This window comes from Canis lupus, chromosome 25, assembly GCF_003254725.2.
Source record: "Canis lupus dingo isolate Sandy chromosome 25, ASM325472v2, whole genome shotgun sequence".
Lineage (NCBI taxonomy): Eukaryota > Metazoa > Chordata > Mammalia > Carnivora > Canidae > Canis > Canis lupus.
The window spans coordinates 33,139,805-33,165,000 of NC_064267.1; the positions used below are offsets into that span (position 1 = coordinate 33,139,805).

At 34.6% G+C, this 25,196-nt stretch overlaps 1 protein-coding gene across 2 annotated transcripts in view; it reads right to left on the bottom strand.

Annotated features, from left to right (window-relative positions):
- Positions 1-2,940: 2,940 nt before the first annotated feature.
- ADAM28 (ADAM metallopeptidase domain 28) overlaps positions 2,941-25,196 on the bottom strand; it is a 55,838-nt gene continuing 33,582 nt past the window's right edge. The window contains exons 14-23 of one of the 2 annotated variants that reach the window (XR_003142479.3): positions 22,898-23,093; positions 17,804-17,906; positions 16,485-16,644; positions 15,655-15,735; positions 15,246-15,328; positions 8,118-8,226; positions 7,115-7,193; positions 6,270-6,335; positions 5,743-5,805; positions 2,941-4,180 (exon numbers count right to left, since the gene is read on the bottom strand). Coding sequence is in view for 1 of the 2 variants with exons in the window: in XM_025463076.3 (XP_025318861.2) it covers positions 4,160-4,180; positions 5,743-5,805; positions 6,270-6,335; positions 7,115-7,193; positions 8,118-8,226; positions 15,250-15,328; positions 15,655-15,735; positions 16,485-16,644; positions 17,804-17,906; positions 22,898-23,093 (957 nt within the window). In the remaining variant the exon portion in view is untranslated. The remainder of the gene's footprint in view (positions 4,181-5,742; positions 5,806-6,269; positions 6,336-7,114; positions 7,194-8,117; positions 8,227-15,245; positions 15,329-15,654; positions 15,736-16,484; positions 16,645-17,803; positions 17,907-22,897; positions 23,094-25,196) is intronic. The other variant, XM_025463076.3, reaches the window with a different exon arrangement.

A 25,196-nucleotide genomic window follows, 5' to 3' on the forward strand; every position in this document is an offset into this window, starting at 1 on the left:
AGTTTGGATTTCAACACTAGGTATGAGAGACAAAAGAGTCAAATTTTAACAAGAAGATGCCTTCACAATAAATTACATACCATAATTTTCTTCTGCTTAGGGATTTAGCTTCTATAACAATCTTACTTACTTAGCATGATAATAATAGTAATATTATACTAGGTATGAGCAGCTTTGCAGACCGCCTGGGGCTAGTTGCTAAGCAATGTCTAAAGTTGTCATTGGCAAGGGAAGGTTTTTTTTCTGGAAGCAGCAGAAAAGATTAGGCAAATTCAAGAGCAGATATGCCAAGATGGTTTCAGATTTTGTTTATGGAGGCCTTCCCATAATGAGTCAGGAAGGCCTGATGAGATAGATCTCAGTATCACCACAAGGTGTGCCATTCCCTGTGTGGCCCAGGTAGACAGTGTTAGCTAAGAAGAAAAGAGAATCTGGGCAGAGGAGAATATGCAAGATTTATTCAGGGCCCCAGCTACTTACAAATTACACTCAGATACAGAAGTTGCTTTTCTAATTGAATTTTAAAAGTAAAATTCTGGAAACAAAAGGCAAAAATAGTTTATTAGCAGGCTTTTATAAAACTGAAGTGAGATAAGAGAAGATAATGTTATTAAGGAAATGTGAGAATCTATTATAAAATGCCTCAGAATTAGTAAAAAGGAACATTTATAGTATAAAAGGGAAATTAGAAATTTAAAAGGTAAACTTAAGGAATCTTCAAAGAGACCAAGGGAAGCAGGCAAACAGATGTGAGAAAGAACATGATATATGAGAAAATTGGATATCAGAAATCTCGTGTAGATAACGGATACACTTGAAAAAAGAGAGAATAAATGAAAGAGAATATAGAGAGGAAAAATTTTTGAGATGACAGAATTCCTGATAGTGGTAAATTATATCTAAACCAGTCCGGAGTATTTGAAACATTTGATCTCTACTCCTTTGTGGTAGTTATCTATTGCTGCAGTGACAAATTTCCCCAAACCATGGCAACTTTAAAGAACACATTTATTTTCTCAGTTTCTGTTTTTATAAAATCTGGGCAAATATTACCTGAGGTTCCTGCTTCAGTCTCTCTCATGAGGTAGTGATGAGGCCCAACTGGGCTGGGAACTGCTCCCAAGATCATTCAGTGGTTATTGACAGAATTAGTTCCTTGAGTGTTGTCAGACTGACTGGCTCAGTTCCCTGTTGGCTGTCACTCAGGGGCCACCCTCAATTCCTTACCATATAGGTGTCATTATTACTCACATAAGATAGCTCCACCCTTTCCATAATTTCTGATTACAGCTAAAAGTTGTTCTTTTTCATTCATACTTCACACAAGTTTGTCATTTCATCAAAGTTAAAAGCATTTTCAAAAATCATAAAAGCAATAACTTGTTGAAGTACTAAGGAGTATTTAGAGGAACCATATGGTCTATCAGTCATAGAGTACTTGAAAAAGACCATAATTTAATCTATTTTTCTAAAGTAGAGAAAGTGAAAATAACTAATTATAATAGTAAGTTGTGGCATATCTGAGGTGGTTAAATGTCATGCTGTGGAATTCTTTTAAACTTTGTAAGTGGCAGGGGCACCTGGTGCCTCAGTCAGTGGTTGAGTATCTGCCTTTGGTTCAGGTTGTGATCCTGGGGTTCTGGGATTGAGTCCTGCACAGGGCAAGCCGCGGTGAGTCTGCTTCTCCCTCTGTCTGTGTCTCTGCCTCTCTCTATGTCTCTCATGAATAAATAAATAAAATTCTAAAATAAGGTTGGTAAGTGGCATATCTCATCTGGAAATAGGACTGTGAAATCAAAGTCTTTGCTTTAAATTGTCTAAATTGTTCTACAGTTCTACTCAGTAGGAAACTCTGCAGGGCTTGGGTTCAAAGTCTTAGGATAAGAGAATCATTTCCCCATCAGTATCCTCCAGTTGCGTGTCTTCATAAGGAGCTATGAGATCTCCACATCATAGACTTAGTGTCATCATTTCCGAATTTACAAGAAAGTTCTACTTGAGAGCATATGTTTTATTTCTAGCTCAGTTCGTGTGGTGGCTAACTGAAGATTCTTACGTTAAAGATTTCCATTTTGTTAATATTGAGAGGAATGAGACAAGGACAAGAATTAAAATAAAAATTAAAAAAAAAAACAAAGAAATAAATCAAACAATACAGCAAAGATCCATAGGTTTGTCTTAAGTAAGATTGTGGCCTCATGGGAAATAGGGATTTATTTCTGGGTTAGGACAAGGTTTTCCAAAACATCACCCCACAGATAAAGCCATAGTTTTTAATGTGTTCTCAAGTAAACTCCCACATGTAAAGAAAGCCTGCTATAATAGGAGACATTTGACAGATGGACTCTAGGTTTGTTGGGGATTGAGTTTATATAGAAACTCATACTGCAGAGAGAAATGAACTTCTTGTGGAAAAAGAAGTCCCCCCCACCCTTGGAAAAGAAGGAGTATGGGACCAAGTCCGTGGTGGAAACGGGTAAAGCAGCCCAAGATTAAAAAAAAAAAAAAAAAAAAAAAAAACACACACAAAATTGTGGTGATGATGAAGTGGCCCTAATTGCACATGTGGAAAGCATGTGCCCTAATAATGGAAGCAGCAACTTTATTAGTTAGGATAATTTCTGTAGCAAAAAAAGAAACAACTTCAAATGGCTTAAACAATATAGAAATTTTACTGATCACATTATAGGACATCCCAGCAAAGTTTAGGGTAACTCCAGCAGTTATTAGCCTACCAGTTCAATGACATCATTAATAGGTCGTGTTTTATTCTTTTTATCTTCCTGCTCTATTTTATTCAGTATATCAGTCCTGCCCTCATAATCACAACATGATTGCAAAACTTCCAGATAGGCTATCCAGATGCCAACATCCAGAGGAAGGGACAAAGCTATCTTTTGAAAAATTTCCCAACTTATCTTTTCTCTTATCTCACTGGCAAAAAAAAAAAAAAAAAAAAAAGATGGTGGCTGGGGGAGCCATACACTTACCAAATCAAGCACTAGTAAGGGAAATAAGATTATTATGATTAATTTAGAATTATAGAGATTTATCCTGGAGATGGAATAAGGATTGCCTTTTCTAAAATATGAACAACTGAATAAAACTGTTGTTCTAAATAACAAGGAAGAATAAGGTTATTTGGAAGGCAACCAACAATGTTTATTCCAACATCAGTCAGCTAAGCTAATGATTGCTATGGGCATTCTTATTCCAATGCTGCCAAATCATTTGATTACTTTTATGAAGCTGGAAATCTGGATGTTTATGCAAGATCTCCCAATTTTTAAATATTGGCAATAAATTCAAAACATTTAAAAATACTTTATGACCAAAATTACTCCAGCCAAATAAAAGAATTATGTAGTCCAGATATGTCCTGCAAGCTATTTGTTGACAACCTCTGGTTTATGCTATTAACTTATGTAACTAAAACTTTCTCTACTTCGAAAGTGAAGTTCATATTAAGCTTGTCAGTCACTGAATTATACAAATTCCTGGGGAAAATTTTTTTGATTAATAAAGTTTTATTAATTTGTAGCAAACTTCAAATGGTACAGCTAATAAGGATTGCAAAAGATAATGTAGGAATAAGATGTTTTATCAATCAGAGAGAATGTTTATATACTTTTGTTCCTAGGGCTCTAATTTGACAGGTTAATGGTTAAAACATCAAGATGTTGTTAGTCATCTAATGATAAATATACAATTTTCTTCCATTGCCCCCAGTTTCCTGTGATTTCTTGGGGGATTTTTTGTTTTTTTTAATTTGAGGGTAAATTATTTCTTACTAAATGAGAAAATCAAGATGTTCAAAATATTTGAGGAAATATTAGCCAACATTACAATAAGAAAAGGGAGGATGTCTAGAAATGTCACCTAATTAGAGATTTCAGATTCACAGCTGCTTGTTTAGAATCCTCTTCTTTCTCAAGAGTATGGAGGATAGAGATTGCAAATTCATACAAAGATTCTCAAGAGTATATCTCTCTTGAAAATTTCTGTTTAATCTCCTCAAAGTATAAGATGAATCAAGAAATGTTAACATCCTTAAGTATCAAGAGCAAATAATGAGAAAGTAAGTATATTTCTCTTCCATCCAGATTATCCAGTTTTCCAAATTGATCATTACCCCATCCATCCTTGCTTTGTTGCTGCTTTAGACTTTTGGATCGGATCCCTGAAAAAAGACAAAGTTCTTAAATTATCAACTTAATTCTAAAAACTTAGATATTCTCTAACTTTGAACTATTAAGAAATTAAAATCAATTCTGTGTAGTCACACTTTCTATTTTATAGATCATTTGATATTTCACAGTGAAGCAGCGGAAACATGTGAAGGCAGGGAAAGAATGTGAGAAAAACACCACACTGGAATCCAAATATACATCTGATTAATTGGTGTAAAATGGAAAAGATGAAGGATCAAGAGAAGAATTATGAGACACTGGGTAATTAACCTATGGGAGATGTCCTCTATCTCAATTCCTGAGGAATATTTCTGAGAAAATAAAGAATATTGGGATCATCAACACTTCCTAGCTAAAACTCTCCCATCTTCTTCCACTTGGTTTTGACCACACAAAGAAGGGAGACATATCTTAGATCCTATAATCATACACATACTGTTCTTCATGAATATCTTCTAGGAAGATAGGGTTAGAACTTCTCTCCTTGATAGTAGGAGTGTGACAAGATTACAGTAGTTTGGCTATGGATCTCTCACTTTATTTTATCCTTAAAAACAGATGGAAGTATTTTTGTGGTATTATGATATATTAAAGACAAAAATAATAGTAGGTTATTAGAAACGCTATGTTTTTCCAATCTTAAGCATATTTATTTCCTTATTTAAATCATCCTTTATCTTTCCATCACTCTAGTTCAAGTTCCAACCAGTCAATGAATCTTTCTCCTACTTTAACTACTCTGAGTTCATTCATTTTCCCCTTTACCATATTCTTCTCAGTACCATTTGCTTTGTCAGAAAAAATATGTGAGGAATTAAGCGCTCTATACATATATGACTAGCTTTCACACTAAAAATGTAAACATTCTTGAAAAAATGATCTTAAGTTTTAGTTCTTTCTCATTTACCCACAGCAGAGTATCAAGTATGAAGAAATATGTTCAGTAATTACTTGAGTGAATGAATTCTACTTTTACTTCTTAAGTGCCTAACTTTTATTACAGATTTGCCTACATATGGTCTATTTTTCATACCTTGAAAACTGTAGCTAATATATATACCTTATTCTATCTACATTAAATTAAAAAGTAAAATATATAACAAAATTTTATATTCTCCAGAATAAGCATCTAGAAACTAACCTTTGAAGGAAACTGTTTACCTCCTACAGCAAAACTATTTATCAATTCATGATGATTATGTAACAGTAGAACTATTTTTAACAATAAAAATTAATACCCATACTAATTTTAGATAGTAAGTAGGACTTACTTTCTTTTTTTTTAAGTTTTTTTTTTTAATTTATTTGAGTAATGTCTACACCCAACATGGAACTTGAACTCTCAACCCTGAAATCAAGAGTCACATGCTCTTCCAACTGAGCCAGACACATGCCCAGCGTAGTAGGCCTTGCTTTCTTAGATATACCTATGTGCTAAAATATCTCAGGTTACTCTAAGGAGCATGTATCCTGAGAAAGAATCTATAGAGACATTATTCACATGGGGCCCAAAGGACATTTAAAAAATCATTAGTGACTACCAGATACTTACAAGGAAAGAAGATGACACAGATGTAGGAATCGGTGGTGGTGGAAAATCTGGCTTCGTAATTAGCTAGTGAAAACATAAAAAATTAATTCTAAGATGGGGCCTTGAAAACATGTGCTTAATGGAAAGGCTTAAATCATTCTCAGAAAAGGAGAACTCATGATCTTACTCATGAAAATAGTCTAAATGTGTAAGTTCAAGTGCTTTCATTAGGCATACATATATAAATCAGAAATCAGGCCAATGACAATTGACAGATGGTGAAGACATCACTTTATGAAGCAGATAGATACTCTTGTAATAAGTCACCAGCTTTTCATACCCAGTAATTCAGATTTAGGGGTTAAATGTACGAATATAACCTTCTCACATGTTGCATTTTCAAAAAGTTTTGGCGGAAAATCTATGTTTTATATTAATATTCACAAAGATTTTAACATTCTTCTGAGGAAATAATTGGGTATTGTGGGTTATGTCTCTTACTAGTTCCTTGAGATTAGATTGGAAGTGATCTTTAGTTTTCAACTCACAAAAGAAGCTGGAGGCTCATTGCCCTCTACTGGCAGATCAGGTGAATGGAGCTTCATCTGACTCATCTAAAAATAATAATGATATATTTTTTAATGAAATGATCAGTTTTCTAAGTTCAACTTTCAAATAAGCAGTCCTTTCAAGACCTAGGAGATCAGAACTAAGATGACACCAAGTGACCGGAAGGGAAATCACAGTGGTCCAGCTGCTGCATTCTGCTGTATCCAGAGCTGCCAGAGACAGGTACATTTCCATTAAAAACATTATTGCCAATGACACTACCATTAAACAACCTCTGTCAAATTTCTAAACTTGCAAAACAAGGCAATGGCTTTAAGGGTTATACATATTATATGTATTATCATGCAAATATACATATTATTTTCTTTATTGGGACATTTGTAAAAGGAAAAAGGAATCAACTTATCGTCAGAAAAAAAGAAAAAGAGAGAGAAGGAAGAGGAAAGAGAGATAAGAAAAGAGAGAGAAGGAGGGAGGGAGGGGACAGAAGACAGGAATCGAGAGAAGGGGAAGGAGCAGGGGAGGGAAAGACAGAGACAGAGAATCTGGAGTCAGCTCTCCTTGTTCTCTTTATTTTCTTTGCATTTGTGAACCTCAACAAAGCAGCCTCAGCATTTTAGAAAGATTCTTTTGCACTTAAATAAAAGGCAAAGAAGAATTTTTCTGAATGCATAGCTACAGAGCCCCAAATCCTTGCTAAATACTAACTAGTGGACTGGATTTGTAAAACATGACTGAGTAGGAAAGACAGGTGGTCAGGACAAGACAATGAGAGAATCACAAACTGGGACCCAAGGCAAGCACACTACAAACTATGGTTCACCTCTTGGGGTTGAACAGCCTTCCCTGTCTGTGGGTTCCTCTTCTGTCTGCGAGGCCTGGTGCCAGTAGTAGACAGTGGCCTGAACGTGAAAGCATATCATATAAATAGATTTAGTAGTTCCTTCACCATGATGAGGACACTCTAGAGAAGTCTGCCAATTTCCTTTGCCCATTGTGTCATCTTTGGTCATTGGCTGGGCTTTCTTCTGCTCTCTAGGACATTCGTAAGGCCTCGTCAGAAATTCATAATCACCACCACTAATTTTCGATCAGATTCTCTACAGAGCCCTGATTTCAAATAATAATGATTTGAATCAGCGTTTACCTAGATTATTGTGTCATTTAATTAATTATTTATTTTATTCATTCTATAATTAGGAAACCCTTTATTGTGAATAAGTCAGTCTTTTAAAAAAAGGCTAGAAAGATGTTGTAGTGCCAAGACCATGTTTAAAAGACTAACCAATGTAGGTGCAAATCAAGATTCCATCAACTTCTTTTGTAAGACTTTGCACATATTTGTTAACCTCTCTGAGCCTTTGTTTCCTTAGAAAAAGTATGAAGTGCCTTATTTTGCAAGACTGTTTTAGGATTAATATATAATACCTTTTCATCTATAAAATGGAAATAATAGTTACTACCTCACAACATTCTTGTGAAGATTAGAGATAATGAATGTAAAGCAAAGCAAAGCAATTGTTACAAAGACAGTGACCAATTAATGTGACATATGGTATTCTTATAATGGGTGTAAAATCTTTAATAATGAGAGTTATAACTTGTTATTAATTATAAGTACAGTGATCAACATAAAAAATGCACATACTGTCGTGAAGGATTTCCCAGTAAAATCGATACCTGGCCTCTGGTCCAAGAAAAATATATCTGTACTTATTTCTGACTATTTGAGGTAAACCACAATTAAATTTGAGAATTTGGGTCATATCCTTGAATTTAAAGTAAATTAGAGGCCAAAAACTCCCCAAAGCAAGATTGAAGCCTACCTCTGGACTTCCTTCTGCTTTCCTCTGGTACTTTGGTGCCAGATTACCACAGCAACCACCACAGATATGACAGCCACAGGGAACAGCACCCCAACCACAATGGAGAAGTCTGCAACAAAGAGAACCCAAACAAGATGAGGCTATGAGAAATTCATAAATATCCACCACTCTGGTCCTTATTTCTGTATCTATCACAAATTGCATTTATGCTTTCCTCCAGAGAACACACACTCCCTGGAAAATCTCTCATGGTCAGTAAAATGAAAATGCATTTTGTTTAAAAATTTTTTAAAGATTTTTTATTTATATATTCATGAGAGACACAGAGAGAGAGGCAGAAACATTGGCAGAGGGAGAAGCAGGCTTCCTGTGGGGAGCCTGATGTGGGACTTGATCCCAGGACCCTGGGATCATGACCTGAGCTGAAGATAGATGTTCAACCACTGAGCCATCCAAGGGCCCTGAAAATGCATTTTGATCATGAGAAATACTATGTAGATAAAGGAAGTAAAGGGGAAATGCATATAAAACATTGTATGTGAAGTAGGTAAAGCATCATGCTACTGAGAATACTTAGAAGGGATGATGAGTATAACAACTAGAAACTGTTGAGCTCAGAGATTAGAGAGAACAGGAAGTAAGGAGGATGGAAGAAAAGAAGTGAAACATTTTTAGGATTTGGCATTGGAATCAAACAAAGAAAAAGAAACTAAAGCCTTGAGATCATATTCCTGTCAGTAGCAAATGAAGAGTGGAGACATGAAGAAGAGACTTGATAGAGGCAGTGGGGACTGTTTCCTGATGTTTGCTCCATCTTGGAATTATTACGGGCAGAGAAGAAATTATGTGACCCTGTGAATTGAGGACCACTTTGAACAAATTTCCTGAGTGTACATGGTGTTTTCTCTTTTAACTGCTAATCTAAGTAATGACTGTAACTTTAATTTTTTGCTATCTCCAATAATTTCTCTTATAATAATCTGAAACTTCAGAAACCAAGAGGTACATGTTTGAAGAGGAATGAGAACAACTATTGCTTTCTTATGAGAGATCAGCAAGACAATAAGAAGATTAATTTTGGTATAAATGCAAGAAAAGTTCCTAAGTGTGAACACATATACATGCACATGGAGACAGATATGTCAGAAGTATAATTCTAAGATAATAACAAATATCTAAACTTTCCACCCTCCATAACAATTCCTATCCAAAAAGCCAAAGGAAATAAAATTCGGAGGTATTTCAATTGAATATACATGGATAGACTCAGAATGAAAAAAACAGTACTGGCACTAATGTCAGATTTCTAACTATTTTCAGAAACTGACATGGTATCAGAGGAAATAAAGAGGAAATTGACCAGACTTTACAAATACCCCTACTTTGCAATTTTTTAATGCATTTTTTTTCTAATTCATGAGACACACACACACACACACACACAGAGAGAGAGAGAGAGAGAGGCAGAGACACAGGCAGAGGAAGAAGCAGGTTCCATGCAGGGAGCCGGACGTGGAACTTGATCCCTGGTCTCCAGGATCATTCCCTGGGCTGAGGGCAGCGCTAAACTGCTGAGCCACCCGGGCTGCCCTTTTTTTTGCATTTTTTTGATGCAATTTTTTTTTTTTAACTTCATGAGAAACACACAGAGAGAGAGGCAGAGACATAGGCAGAGGGAGACAAACACCCCTACTTTGAAAGGACAACGTCTATAGAGAAAGTTGGGGTATAAGACAAATGGGGAGTATTATGATAGGAAGGAGGTATGCTGTTGAACATGGAAATAATTGAAGAGAAAGTATGCTCTTCTGTTTCTGGTAATGGTGGTCTAGGAAATTCAGACCAACTCCTTCACTAAAACAACTAAGGCATTTTTGTGCCCCCCACTCTCCCCCCAAAAAAACAAGCAAAGCAAAACAACACTTCATCAAAGACATGGTAGTACTAAAAACAAAATAGGGGAAAATTAATTTGAAAAGATGACTGAGAGGGCAGGAACCCAGAAAGACAGAAAGGAGAATGATCCTGGGTGGAAGTTCAGAAATGCAGGAATGAAAAATAAATACACCAAGTAAGAGCCCTATTATGAACTATGGTCTTTGAGTAATTATCATCTGTTAGTGTAGCTTTATCATTTGTGACAATGGACCACCCTGGTGGGAGATGCTGATAGTGAAGGAGGCTCTGTGTGCTGAGGCGGGGAGGGGCAGAGGCATATGTGGATTCTCTGTACTTTACTCGATTTCGCTGTGAACAGAAAACTGCTCTAAAAAGCAGTCTACTAAAAAACAAAACGAAACAACAAAAAAAAAGAAAACAAATAAACATTTTTACGATGACCACTAAAATAATATAAAATAAATGTGCAATTTCCAAATTAATAAAAAGAAAAATGGGTAGATTAAAATCCTCAGTAAGTCCATACGAAAGCAAGGTAGGAGAGAAAATGGAACACAGAATAGGCAAAATAAATAAAAATCATATTATATGATTGTAGACTATACCCAAGTATATCTGTAGTTGCCTTTAATTTAAGAAAATACTGCTTATAACAACATAGAATACATATTTTTTCATGCACAGAATATTTACAAATATGGGAATATTCTGAGCCATAAAGCAAGTTGCAATACATTTCAACATATTCTTAACACAGTTTTTCTGACCCTTATGTAATTATGTTAAGTATTAATTTAATAATAACTGGAAAATTCACATATGCTTATATGTTAAGAAATATAAAACTAAACATTTCAGGGCCAAAGAAGGAAGCAAGTGGAAAATAGAATATAATTTGAATCAAATGATAATGAAGATATCTTTTACCAAATGGGCTACAACTGAGAGTTCTTAGAAGAAAATGTATAGATTTGTCTTTAAAAAAATGTGTTTTAAAAGAGAGCTGAAAATTAGTGAGTCAAATTACCATTTCAAGAATTTTTTAAGATAAAATAAATGTAAGGAAAGGAAATGGAATAGTATAAATTATAAATTAAGATAGCAAACAAGCGTAAAAAAAAAGAAAAACAAGCAAATTATTTAAAAATGCCAATTTAAAAATTCCATTTGGATGATAAAATAAAAGAAAAAACCAATTCCACAGATCCCATTGATAAAAACATAAGAAAATATTAACAACTTTAAACCAAACTACATAAATAAGTAAATAAATTTAGATGAAGCAGAAAAATTTCTAGGAAAACATAACATACTAAAACTTATATAAGAAGAAATTAAAAATCTGAAGGGTCTTATAATTACTGAAGATATTGAATCTTCCATTTTTATACAAACTTTTCCAGAAAATATAAATAAATAAACACTTTCCAATTCATTTTCTATGATTGATGTAACCCTAATATTCAAATTGAGCAAGAAATTGCAGGCCAATATTACTCAGGACGTAAAATAACAGCAAACATCATCCATCAATATAGGTAAGAGATACTGCATCTACACTGGGTTTATCCAAAGATTGCAAAGTTAAGTAAATGTTCAGATATCAACCAATTTATTTTGCAACACTAATAAAGGGGTAAAAAAATCTTAACTAATAAATAAAGAAAATGTATTTGATTTAATTCCTAGGATTAGACGTGAACTTCCTTAACCTGATAAAGGAGACATAAATATGTACAGAATACCTTCAGATAACAGGGCAAAACACAGAGTCTTTACTTTGAGACTGAGAAAGAAACAAAGAAGCTTACTATCACTATTTCTATTCTGCATTGTACAGGGGGTAGTACTCAGTGAAGAAAAACAAGTACAAGAAATTAAAATTGTAAAAATTAGAGAGAAAGAAATAAAACTACCATTTTCTGAAGCAATATGACTGAATATGTAGGAAACTTAAAGGATTTATAAGTTATCAGAATTATTGAGCGGTTAGCATAAGTATTTGACATAAGAATAAATATACAAAAATGAGTTGAATTTCTATATTCTAGTAATAGTTGAAAAAATATTTTTTCAGAAGATACCATTTAAAATATGCAATGAAAGCTAAATTCCTATAAGTAAATCTAACAAAATACATGAAAAATTTCTATGGTGAAAACCATTAAATGTTATTTGCCAGAATTAAGAAAGACTAAATATATGGACAGATATTTCATATCAATAGATTAGGAAATCAATATTTTTAAAGATGTATTTATTTGAGAGAGAGAAAGAGAGCAGAGGGAAGGACAGGGAGAGAGAGAAAGAGGGAATCTCAGACTCTCTGCTGGGTGCAGAGCCCATCACAGGACTCGATCTCATGACCCTGAGATCATGACCTGAGCAGAAATAGTCAGACACTTAACTGACTAAGCCAGTCAGGTGCCCCAGGAATTCAATATTTTTAATATATGCTTATTCTCCTCAAGTAAATCATACTTGTGGTTTATGTTAAATGAAAATCCCAACAGGAATTGTGTGTAAATTGAAAATCTGATTATAAAATATGTGTGAAAGTACAAAAAGCTAATAATCAATTTGTTCTTAAAGAAGAACAAAGTTAAAGGACAGCATAAAAATATAAAAAGATTGAGTTTAAAACAATATGCAGAAATAAAATATATGCTTTCAGAAAAAAATATAAAGAATCAAAGTAAATTTAGGGTGGCATCTGTTTGGTACTCTCAGTAAAATGAAAACAGATTGTTCAAGAAGATACGAAATAAGAGAAGACAATAGAGTGGCATAAAAAAGGTTTAAAGAAACACAAAAATGCCACTGACCATTTTAGACTGTCATTATAACTAACAAATAGAAGTGTTAACATTGCCAAAAATTCACTCTATGACATAGAAAACAGTTTTGAAAAACTTTCCCCAAAATAATAAGAGATAGACAATGACCAAAAAAGATAACAAGAGGCTACGCAGTCAAGATATTTGATATAAATAATTTATATTCCTGAATTCGAAACCAAGGAAGTGGAACACAATCAATTTAAAAATCTGTAATAATGGAAACATTCCTTGTACTAAGGAAATTACCAAACTCTCAATTTGAAAGACCTCACTGGCCAACAATCAAAATAATAAAAAAAAACAACACCTAGGCATGGCATGATGTGATTAGTTTTCATTAAGGAGCAATTCTGAAAACATTTAAGGGAAAATAAACTAATGATTTTTAAAGGGTTATTTCACAATAACAAGCAAAATCAGGGTAGCCTTAATTTTTTAAAAAGATTTTATTTATTTATGAGAGAGAGAGAGAGAGAAGCAGGGTCCATGCAGGGAGCCTGACGTGGGACTCGATCCCCAGTGTCCAGGATCACGCCCTGGGCTGAAGGTGGCACTAAACCGCTGAGCCACCCAGTCTGCCCTAGCCTCAGTTTTTGAACATTAAGTATCTGTATCTACTTCTTGAAAGAGTCATTAAATTAAAACTTTAAGTCAAAAAATGTAATCCAATCCAACCTACTATTCATGTTTTCTGTTTAGCAATGGAAATAAATCCTTATAAATGCAGTGCAGAATTCTTATAAATGCAAAAAGAAAAGAAATGACTAATGGAAGTGATTTAGCAAATCAAGAGATGAAATAAAATAGAATTCAAGAATAGGGAAGTCATAGTTTAAAAGGATTTTTAGTGAGTGTTGAAACCATTAATGAATTTTCTAATTAATGTAGTTGATTGATGTTTATGCATCTATTCCCCTACCGTATCCAAATACCAGATGACACACCCTAAAGAGCATATGTGTATGTGTGTATATGTGTATGTGTGTGTGTATATATATATATATATATATACATGCAATAATATATTTAGTATTTAAATATATATGTAATAAAATCACAGAGCACTAGAAAAATAGTAAAGAATTTTTAGAAATTTCAGGAAGAAAAGTAAAGGGATTTAGGCAGACAGAAACAGAGCATAGTCCAAGCATCAGAAGTAAATGCTATTCTTTCTTGGGAAGTCTAGCAAAGAACCAACACATTTTTAAAAAATAGCCCAGAGGTGCCTGTGTGACCAGATGGTTAAGCATTAGACTCTTGATTTTGGCTCAGGTCATGATTTCTGGGTTGCACAATTGAGCCCCATCTCAGGCTCCATTTTCAGCATGGAGTCTGCTTGAAATTCTCTCTCTCTCCCTCTGTCCTTCCTCTCCTCTAAAAAATAATAAATAAAAATAAATCTTAAATAAATAGCCCAAACATCTGAAGTAGATGCTCTTCTTTCTTGGGAAGCCAACAGAGAATGTGAACTTGAGACAGATGGTTTGTTCAGCTCCATCCTCATCCCCATCTGCATCCCTACCCCTTGTGTATACAGAACAATAGTGAGAACAGAGACCCAAGAACTGCTCTCTAGAAGCGATGGAGGATGTAAGAGCCAGAGGAGTAGAACAGAGACAAATGGTAGATATCCACAGTCGATGAGACAGAGAAGGGAGGATCAAAGAAAGAGTGCTGAGAGAAAGCAATTCTCTCAGGAAGTAAATGCAATGAGAAGCTCTCCCCTGTGCAAAGTACTCCTCACCATGGTGACTGGAGGTGAAAATCCCCACCCTGGCTGCTTTCCACCCTAATGGCCTGGAGGGAGGTCTCTATCTACTGATAGAACTCACAGGCAGATCTTCCAGCTGAAGAAGTATAAGTAGGTACAAGGACAGAAACATGCAAAGAAAACCCATGAAAAGTAATTCAAGTCAACTCAATCCCACCTTCAACTGAAGGTCTCATATCCTGAAGAAAAATAGCACAATAAGATATGGGATGAAAAACGAATCAATCAAACTCAAAAAAGATGACTCAAAGAACAAAACTGAATGAACAAAAATAATCTAAGCCATATTCTTAGAGAGCTCTATGAGGATATTATATCTATATATCAATTAAAGTTGATGGGAAAATAGAACAATCATAAAGCAAGAAAATTTGGGAAATTCAAATTAAGATTGCAAATGTAAAACTTGAGGAAATATTTTTGTATGTATAGTAAAAGCATAAGGATGTGGAAAATATGATTAAAAAGTTGTTAGAGACCTTAAAGATTAGTATTATAGATTTAGTATTTATTCAATTAACAAGAATTCTGAGAGAAAAAAGTCAATGAAATCTTACGTAATATGAAATTAAAGCTTAGAAGAGCAATTTTTTTTTCAGGATAAGCATGTAATGTTACCTACGGAAGACCACTGAGGAGTCATCACAATCAGGAGGGGCCCATCCTTCTTTACACTGACACTGGAGCTCGTGGTCACACACCTAGGGAAGCAGTAATCCTGTTAGTTTCCACATTAAGCTGACACCAATTCAAAGGCCCTATTCATCCATTCAGAAAAAGGACTAACCCTTGCTCTGTCTATATCTATCTATCCATAGCTATCTATATAAAATATGAATTTATCACAGGAATTTCAATACCAAGTTCTTCAAAGAAATTTTTTTTTCATTGAACCAAACTATGGAGCTGTTAAAGCAAACTTAATAATTTTAATCATTTAATGCTGGAACATTACTTTAGCATCATCAAGATTGACCTAAAATTACAAAAGACTCAGCAAGCTTGGGAAAACATTTCCAAAACTTACAGCATGTCCTTTGCACTTGGAGGAGCAATTGGTTGATTTGTATGCTCTTTCGATATCCACACATTCGGCATTAATGCAAACCTGAAAGTGATGTGAAAAACACCAACTAGACATCAATACCCAATGACTTCAGCTCTGTAAACTGCTGACTCTGTGGAATTTAGTCTTCTATTTTTACCCATGACTATTGTTATCAGACTTAACTTTTTTATTATGGAAATCACAGCATTATTTTCAAAGTAAAAAGATGAATCTAGATAATTTTCATAAAAAATTTTGGTTAGTCCTCTAATGAACACTTCCTTACTGCATTTATCTCTCATGGGTCCCTTAATCCACCTCTTTAGTCCACTCCTGAGACTGCTACTGTATTGCTGAGCTAAGCATTGAACATGATACAAGGCACCCATTCCAAACAAAAATATTATGGAAAATATGTTACTATCACATCATCTGCAATATTATAATACCTATCATTTATGTAAAAATAAATAGTATTGTTATTATTATCTTAATTATTATCAGGGTGGCCATCATTTATCTAGAACCTACTGATTTAGGGTCAATAAAATTAACCAAGGTTTAATAATCTAGTACTGAGCACCCAATAGTTATTTATTAAATGGTATTGAAGGAATGAATACATTCATGCATAAATGAATGGTATAAGTATTGCTTTGAAAACAGTGCCCCATGATGCATAAGGAGTCCTTGGGAAGCAAAAAAAAAAAAAAAAAAAAATATATATATATATATATATATATATATATATATATATATATATATATATATAAAACACATTTTGATTAAAAGCTACATTTTCAACCTACCTTCTTGTTTCCACACTTCGTTCCATTGGCTACCATGCCTATTTCTTGACTGCTGTCTTCAGGATTAAATGTTTTACATGTCAGGAAAGTTACTATATGTCCTCTCCAGGGCAAATTTTCTGACCCACCTTGACAGAACAACTTCCCACACATGGCATCACTGAAGAAAAGCCAAATTTATTGCAGTTGAAATACCAGGATCCAAATGGCAATTCTATGTAGTTCTAAATCAGCTCCCTACCAATATTTAACTAATCGTATTTCTCCATATAGCTGAGACTTCTAGTCTCCTTTATGTCAAATTTCATTTTTATTCTTCAGTAATAGAACCACTGAATATGAGCAAGGCACATTTTCCTCAAAAACAAAACCTGCATTTCCCAGATTCCTAGACAGCTAATTTTGGCCAATTGCCTGTATTCTGGCCAATTGGAAGTAAGTAGAATCTTATGTTCAAAGTCTTGAATCTGCCCTGATTTCTTATAAAGGAGAGACAATGGAATTTTATCATCCTTTAGGCTCAGGCAACCCAAAGGGTGACACTATGTCCAAAAATATAGTTTGGTAATATTTATCATCTGGAAAAATTACTGTTTAATAGAAAAACTTTGAGAATGTTAATCTTGTTCAGTCTATTATACATCACCTAGTATGTGTAAAATTTGGAGCAGGTACTAAGTTTAATCTATTATAATTTAAATTTTAAAAGTCATCTTGAAATTGTAGAATAAAAAAAACCTTACACAAAAATCTCAACTCTTTTGCTTATGATATTCTAGAATTTTTTTCCATAATATCAATGCAAAAAGTAAAACAAATTCTTCAGGTGAATTGTCAGTCTTTTATCTTACTGTATTTTTTCTTTCTGTAATGCCTTGGCAAGCTTAAATAAAACTATATAAGCATTGTTTTTGGATATTCTTCTGAGTAGATAAATATTTCTACTCCTAGAATTATAATGAAACACTTGGATGGAAAAGCTGCTAAGTTGTATTGAAAAGTCCACGTATAGATTTCCAGCCAGGTCCATTCACTGCTGCATGTTCCATCCAAATATTGCCTCTATTTAACAGTGACTGTACTTGATGTCATCTGAAGCTTCCACCATGAGGGACTGGAAAAAATAGTTCATTTCTTATTTGTCTTTTAACTTAGTGCCTAACCTAAAACATAGAACATAATAGTCACGTGAATGCTTATCAAATGAATGATGTCCAAATTAACTTTTGCTTTAATTGGAATAAACCAGAACATGTGTCTGGAAGTGTGTGATTTCTCTACTCTATGGAGCAAGAAGATTCAAACAACAAGCCACTTACCTTGCTTTGCAGGGGATAGGTCTGTCCTCCACTTTGCGACAGTATCCATACTTTGATCCACCTTCATTCCTGCTGTAGCACGATCTATCTGCAACCTTGGTCCCTGGAAACAGGCATGGTCAGTAGAGACATATTAGAAATGAGATAAGATATTCAATTCTACAAAGAATCAATGAAATATAAAATTAATGAAATACAAAGCATATAAACTATATCAGCATAATCCCATTGACCATTGTCAGAAATAAAGGCTGCAATAGTTTGTTATTAAGAAAGCTGGCTAGAATTTAAAACAATCCTTTAGAGGTGCCTGGGTGGCTCAGTCAGTTAAGTATCCAGCTCTTGATTTCGGTTCAGGTCATGATCTCAGTGTCCTGAGGTCGAGCCCTATGACAGGCTCTGCACTCTTCTCGGAGTCTGCTTAAGATTCTCTCCCTCCACCCCTTCCCACCTCATGCACACATTCTCTTGAAATAAATAAACAAATAAAATCTTACCAAACACATAAATAAAATAATCCTTTAAATATTTAACTTTTGAATAGTGACTATCTAAATATTTGGAAATGTGGTTGATTTTCAGAAGATTAAAAAAAATCCATCTAAATATGAAGACTAGCTAGGAAAGCCACAATCATTATAGTAACCACCCACCAGCAGACATTGGAATGCTCTCCTGCTAATACTTGCTACTGTCACAATTATTTGCTATGCTTAGTCAAACTTCTGCTTTGTGGAGACACAACAATCAGCATCACATATTTAATTTCTAATGCAGTCTTCCTTAGATTCCCATCAGATGAGCAATAGAACATAGTGCTTACGAGCTCAGGGGCTAAGCTGCAGCTGTGTGACCTTGGCCCAGTGCCTTAACCTGTTGGTTTATCTGTAAACTTGCATCATTTTAACTGAATTTCATGTTTCAATGCCAAGATGATAAAATAAATTTTATTATACTTTCTTAACTATTTGATCTTAATAGCATTTATAAGCTCTCCATTATTATAATAAACTACACTGAAAAAAATTGAATAATTAGGCATGAATAAAAAGAAAAAACATATTTGTAATTCCAAACTTCAGATTTATTGCTGCTAATATTGTGGAAAGTATCATTTATACACCTGGTACCACGCTGCTTCCCAATTAATAGTATACTTGGCCTTTCCCCAGGCACTAAATATTCAGCAGTATCATAGCTCTGAAAGTCTAATTGAAAAATTTCTACATAATTTATTTGACTAAAGCTTATTCTTGAGCTTTGAGATGTTTCCCAATTATCCTTTATCAATTTTAAAAGTGCTCACCAGGCTATAAAATGAATGAATGAATGAATGAATGAATAAATAAATAAATAAATAAATAAATAAATAAATAAATAAATAAAAGTGGTGGCTGAAAATCCTCTGTGAAAAAGTACTTCTGAATGCACTTTCTGGGGAAAGCTGTACGTTTTCTTTTTAGGTTGTACATACTGGTTTTCCAAGTCATCCTGGAAAGACTGTGCTAATTCATGTCCTTTCCTTACCAGAGTGTGTAAAACTTGGTGTTTTGACACATCTTGACTGAAACTGAGCATTAACTGTAACAAAATTTTGTCAATTTGATAAATGTTGAAGGAAATCAATTTTTCATTCCTATTTCTTACTATATTTGCATTTCCTGACTCATCAATGTGTCACTGCTTCATACTTCTTGCTAGTGCATTAAAATGACTTTAATGTTTTTTAGACATTTGTACTCCTTTATGACAAATTATCTTTTAATGCCTTGGTCACATTTTCAATATTTGAATTGCAAGTGATTTATAGAAATGATGTGATATCGGAGAGAGTGATCTCCCCCTTATATATAAGCCTTTTCAAACATTGAAGATTAATTTGAAACAAATTTGTGATCCCTTCTGAATTACAAAATTTGAAATTTTATTTAGGGCAATCTGCCTCTCTGATCTTTTATACAAGCTACCATTAAATGTGTGATTTAAGCAATCTTCCCTATTTCAATATTGGATAAATATGTTCAACATTAATTCAATAATTTTGAACATTGAAAGTCAGGCAATGTGCTAGGACACACTGGGAATACAGTTGTGAACAAAATACACAGTCTCTAGGTAGTGGGAAATTTACAGATTTACAGGGGAGGCAGACAATAAAGGATCAAGCAAAAGAAGAAAGTTATAGTCTTTACTGCAGTGATTTATCACCAGATAATAAAGGGGATGCTCAGAGCTTCAGCTCTGTGCAGATTTTCTTTCCCCAGGTTCCTGCTGTATGCCAAAGTTAGCCAAGGAAACACAGGGTCCTTCTTTAACCCACACAACCATTTTTGTTTCCACTTGTAACCTAGCATGTATGTCTGCATGACCTGTTAAGCAGGAGGGCTACTGAGGCCAGATTCCAGCACACCAGGGTCCTTCCCCATGCACCAATGGTTATCAAGCTTTGCTCCTCAAATTGTGCCTCAGCCCACTCTTGCCTGATACAAAGGGTTTTATTCAGAAAGTCTTCAAAGTTTTAATCCATGTATTTCTCAGATTGCCTTTTTACTGGGTATATTGTCAATTAGTGATGTTCTGCTTTTATCTTCTTTTTTTTTTAAGATTTTATTTACTTATTCATGAGAGACAGAGAGAGAGAGAGACAGAGACAGAGACAGAGACAGAGACAGAGACATAGGCAGAGGGAAAAGCAGGCTTCATGCAGGAAGCCTGATGTGGGACTCAATCCCAGAGTCCTGGGATTATGCCTTGAGCCAAAGGCAGACACTCAACCACTGAGCCACCCAAGCGTCCCTTCTTTTGTGTATATTTTCAGGAATTATGAAAAGTTTGTGGCATGTGAAAACCTTCTTCAAGTATTTTTAAGAATATGCATTTTCCCTATTAAAACATTCCTTCAGTTATTTAAGTAAGTGTAGTAGAGGAGGGTGTGAAAATTAAAGATGTGTGCACAATGGACATCACATACAGAAAGTCCAAAGAACTGATATTTTTTAAATTGCCTTTCCAATTTAAGTTTTGGTTTATGGTTTTGGAGATTGTTATGTTTTTATTTTTCATTTCTTTTTTATGGTATAATCAGAGAACATGGCTTATAAAATTCTATTACATAGCTTTGCACAGTTGCAGTATCATAGCCAATGAGGTTCATCTGAGGTGCGATTACTAATTTAGAAAACTAAAATTCCAGTATAATGCGCAAAATGAGCATTCAAGAGACTTCACTTTTCCAAATTGCTCCTCTGAATTCCCACAGTCCTTCTTTTCTTTTCTCCTTCTCTCCTTATGCTCTGCCCATCTCCCAGCACCCCTGGCACTGCTACACACACACACACACACACACACACACACACTTCTAAGAGTGTACTTATCTGAGAAGAATCTTGATTAGGGTTCCCAGATAAAGTATAGGGATACTCAAATTTGTTTTTTTTTTTTTTAGTTTTTATTTAAATTCCAATAGTTAACATTAGTTTCAGGTGTTCAATACAGTGGTTCAACACTTCATACAGCACCTGGTGTTCATTACAGCAAGTACACTCCTTAATTCTCATCACCTGTTTCACCCATCCCCTCACTCATCTTCCTCTAGTAACCATCAGTTTGTTCTCTATAGTTAAGAGTCTGTTTTTTGGGTTGCCTCTCTCTCTTTTTCCCCCCTTGTTTGTTCTTTTGTTTCTTAAATTCCACATATAAGTGAAATCATGTGATAGGTCTTTCTCTGACTCACGTATCTCACTTAGCTTTATACTTTCTAGCTCCATCCATGTCATTGCAAATGGCAAGATCCATTCTTTTTATGGCTGAGTAATATTCCATTATATATATATTATATATATCACTCTTTTATCCATTTATCAGTGGATAGATACCTGGGTTACTTCCATAACTTGGCTATTATAGATAATGTTGCTATAAACATCAGAGTAGTGTATCCCTTTGAATTAGTATTTTTGTATTCTTTGGGTAAATCCCTAGTAGTGCAATTGTTGTATTGTAGGTAAGCTCTATTTATAACTTTTTGAGGAACCTCCATACTATTTTCCACAGTGGCTGCACTAGATTGCATTCTCACCAACAGTGTACGAGGGTTCCCCTTTCTCCACATCCTTGCCAGCACTTATTGTTTCTTGTGTTGTTGATTTTAGCCATTCTGACAGATGTGAAGTGATATCTCATCATAGTTTTGATTTGTATTTCCCTGATGATGAGTTATATTGAACATCTTTTCATGTGTCTGTCGGCCATCTGGATGTCTCCTTTGGAAAAATATCTATTCATGTCTTATGTGTGTTTTATAACTGGATGATTTGTTTGGGGGTGTTTAGTTGTATAAATTATTTATATATTTTGAATACTAATCATTTATCATATATGTCATTTGCAAATATCTCCTCCCATTCCATAGGTTGCCTTTTAGTTTTGTTGATTGTTTCCCTCACTGTGTGGAAGCTTTTTATTTTGATGAAGTTTCAATAGTTTCCTTTTGCTTTTGTATCCCTTGCCTCCGGAGACATATCTAGAAAGAATTTGCTATGGCCGATGTCAAAGAGATTATTGATTATGTTCCTCCCTGGAATTTTTATGATTTCAAATCTCACAGTTAGGTCTTTAATTTTGAATTTACTTTTGTGTATGGTGTTTAAAAAAGTGGTCCAGTTTCATTCTTCTGTATGTTTCTGTCCAGTTTTCCCAACACCATTTGTTGAAGAGACTTTTTCTCATTGGATAGTCTTTTACTCAGCTTTACTCAGTTAAATTTGAATTTCAAATAAAGTTTTCTTAGTGCAAGTTTACTTCAAATATTTCATGATACATGCAGATAAGAAAAAAAATTATTAATCTGAAATTCAAATTTAGCTGGGCCATCTTTATTTTTATTTGTTGAATCTAGCAATCCCCAAATTGATCTAGTCTTAAGATGTATTTATCCAGGATTTTGAGCTGTAGCACAGTTTCTAAGAAAGAAGATTGGGTCAGAATACTACTTTGGCCATGATTAAACACTGCCACCTGTTATAACATGATTTTTCGTTGCATGTGCATACAGAGGGGCAGGAAAGCCAGCAGCACTGAGGCTTGTTCTCCTACCTGATCCCCATAGCTCGGTGCACTGCTCCTGCAGCGTGGGGCACAGCCCCATCAAACAGTAGCCCTTCCCATTTTGGCAAGGGAAGCCATTGACTCGGAATCTGTCATCAGGGCAAATACCAGATTTGCCATCACACATTTCCGGCAGGTCACACTCATCTTTTGCTGGTCTGCATACTGCACCAGCCTTTTTAAACTGCAGGGAAATAAAAATGAAGAGAAGGCTTTTTTTTTTTTCCATCTGACTTACTCTAATATCTCAAATTAATGCAAATAATATTTTTCCCTTTGGCCTTTTATTGGCAAGCTCCTTCGAGGTATCATTCTATTCCATCCCACATCTGTGCTATGTAAGCTAAAGACATCTCCTATTATATTATTTTTATTGACTTCTGCCAATGGCCTAAGTCTTCAAGTAATCAATATTTCTGAATTTATAGAGCAAGCACTATAGAAATATCAATGAGAAAAGTATAGAAGAAAACCAAGCCTCATTTTAGATGCAAAGAAGGGATTTTTTCCTTTGCTGAATGCATATTTGTCATGATTTTCAAGGAGATTTACATCTGCAGCTTCAGAGATTTACTGGTGAAGTGAATCTTCTGTATTAAGGAAGGTACATTTACAAGCACCGGATCCTTGTGCTCTGAGACTTTCCCAGGCATCATGTTTCCTAATCCTAATTCCTTTTATTTGCTCAAATATTTCTTTTTAACTCCTTTCTTCCTATGCAATGATTTATTATGGGGGAGAAATAACTAAATGTTCATTTGATGTATTAATTCCATGGCAATCTACTACTGCAAATCTTGCTCTTATTGCCTAAGAGAAAACTTAGTAAAATAAATTCTGCTATTTATGCAGATCTGAAGAGGTACATCTTTCCCTACTGGAGGTGAGCAAGTGTGCTCCCCTATCATCAGAAAATTTACAATATCTTTACATTGATAACAGAATGGAATCCAAAATCTAATTAGATCATACAAGACCCTCTAAATTCAACCCCCACTACTCCAGCCAGACTAACTTTCTCACCAGCTATCACATAAGCCATGCTTATACCTCCTGTCCCATTTTTATTCCCTCTCAGCCTTCTAATTTAGGAATTTTTTTCTCTTTTTCTGTACTTATCTAAAATCTATGCATTACGTTAGGACAGCCTCATTTTCCAAGAAGCCTCGTCTGATGTCTTCAGGGCACACTGCTGCCTTTCTTTCTACACATGGTGGGAAGAGCCCTGAATTCAGATTTGGAAGATAGAGGTTTGAATATTGGCTCTCCCAGGGGCTAGGAATATACCTTAGAAAAGGGACTTAATCTCTTTGAAAATCCATTTCCTGAACATCTACTATTTCCTTTACAGAGTCATTATGAAAACTAAGTGAAAATATAAGTGGAAAGTATTACACAAAGGGCATATATCCTTATAATGTCTACTTGGGCATTAAATAATGCATTATATTTTCACCTGTTTCAGGTATGTATAGCATTACCCTAAAGAAACAGCATGTTCTTTGAAGTCAAAGACTACTTTTTTAAAAATCTTTTACAATTTCCAACAAATAGCACATAATCATCACTTGTTGAGTACTACTTAAGTTCTCAAATTTTCTTCCTTTTGGCCTTTTATTTCTTTCCTTTCCCCCTGATTTAAAAAAAAAATTCCCAAACACTACCTATAAGCTGGTATGCCACCTACCTACACATTCCCTCTGCAGACAGATATTGAGCATTTAAAATGTATGAAACTCTGCCAGGTGTGGGTGAATCAGCCCCTTGCCCTCTAGAAGCCAGTCTAACTAAGGAAACATATATAAACAAATAATCATAATAGAAAATTCTATTCAATGATAGAATGTAAAATCCTAAACTTGAACCTGAAAGGAAAGGCAATAAGCTTTGAAGAGAAAATGATACAGAATCATCACTTTATGTCTGTGTTCTACTAATTTCACCCTGAAATGACTTCAAAGTCTGAAGTCAAGGGAGATCCCCATATTACCTAAAACAAAAGCTTTCCCACCAAGCCCATTATTAAATGAATATGCAATCAATTATGAGGTTTGCTGCAAGAAGGCTCTGTGGTATCAGAAGCAGCGGCAGGTAGGAGTCCCCAGGATTGGCTTTGGAATTGGTCATATTTGGAGTTTGCCATTCAGTGGCCTATTATTTTGCACATTTTCTATTCTGAGCTTCTGTTTCTTCAGAAGCAAAATAAGATAATAATACCTAACCAAAATATTGTTGGGGGATCAAATAGCCCATGTTTGTAAAGCACTTGTATATAAATGGTAGGCAT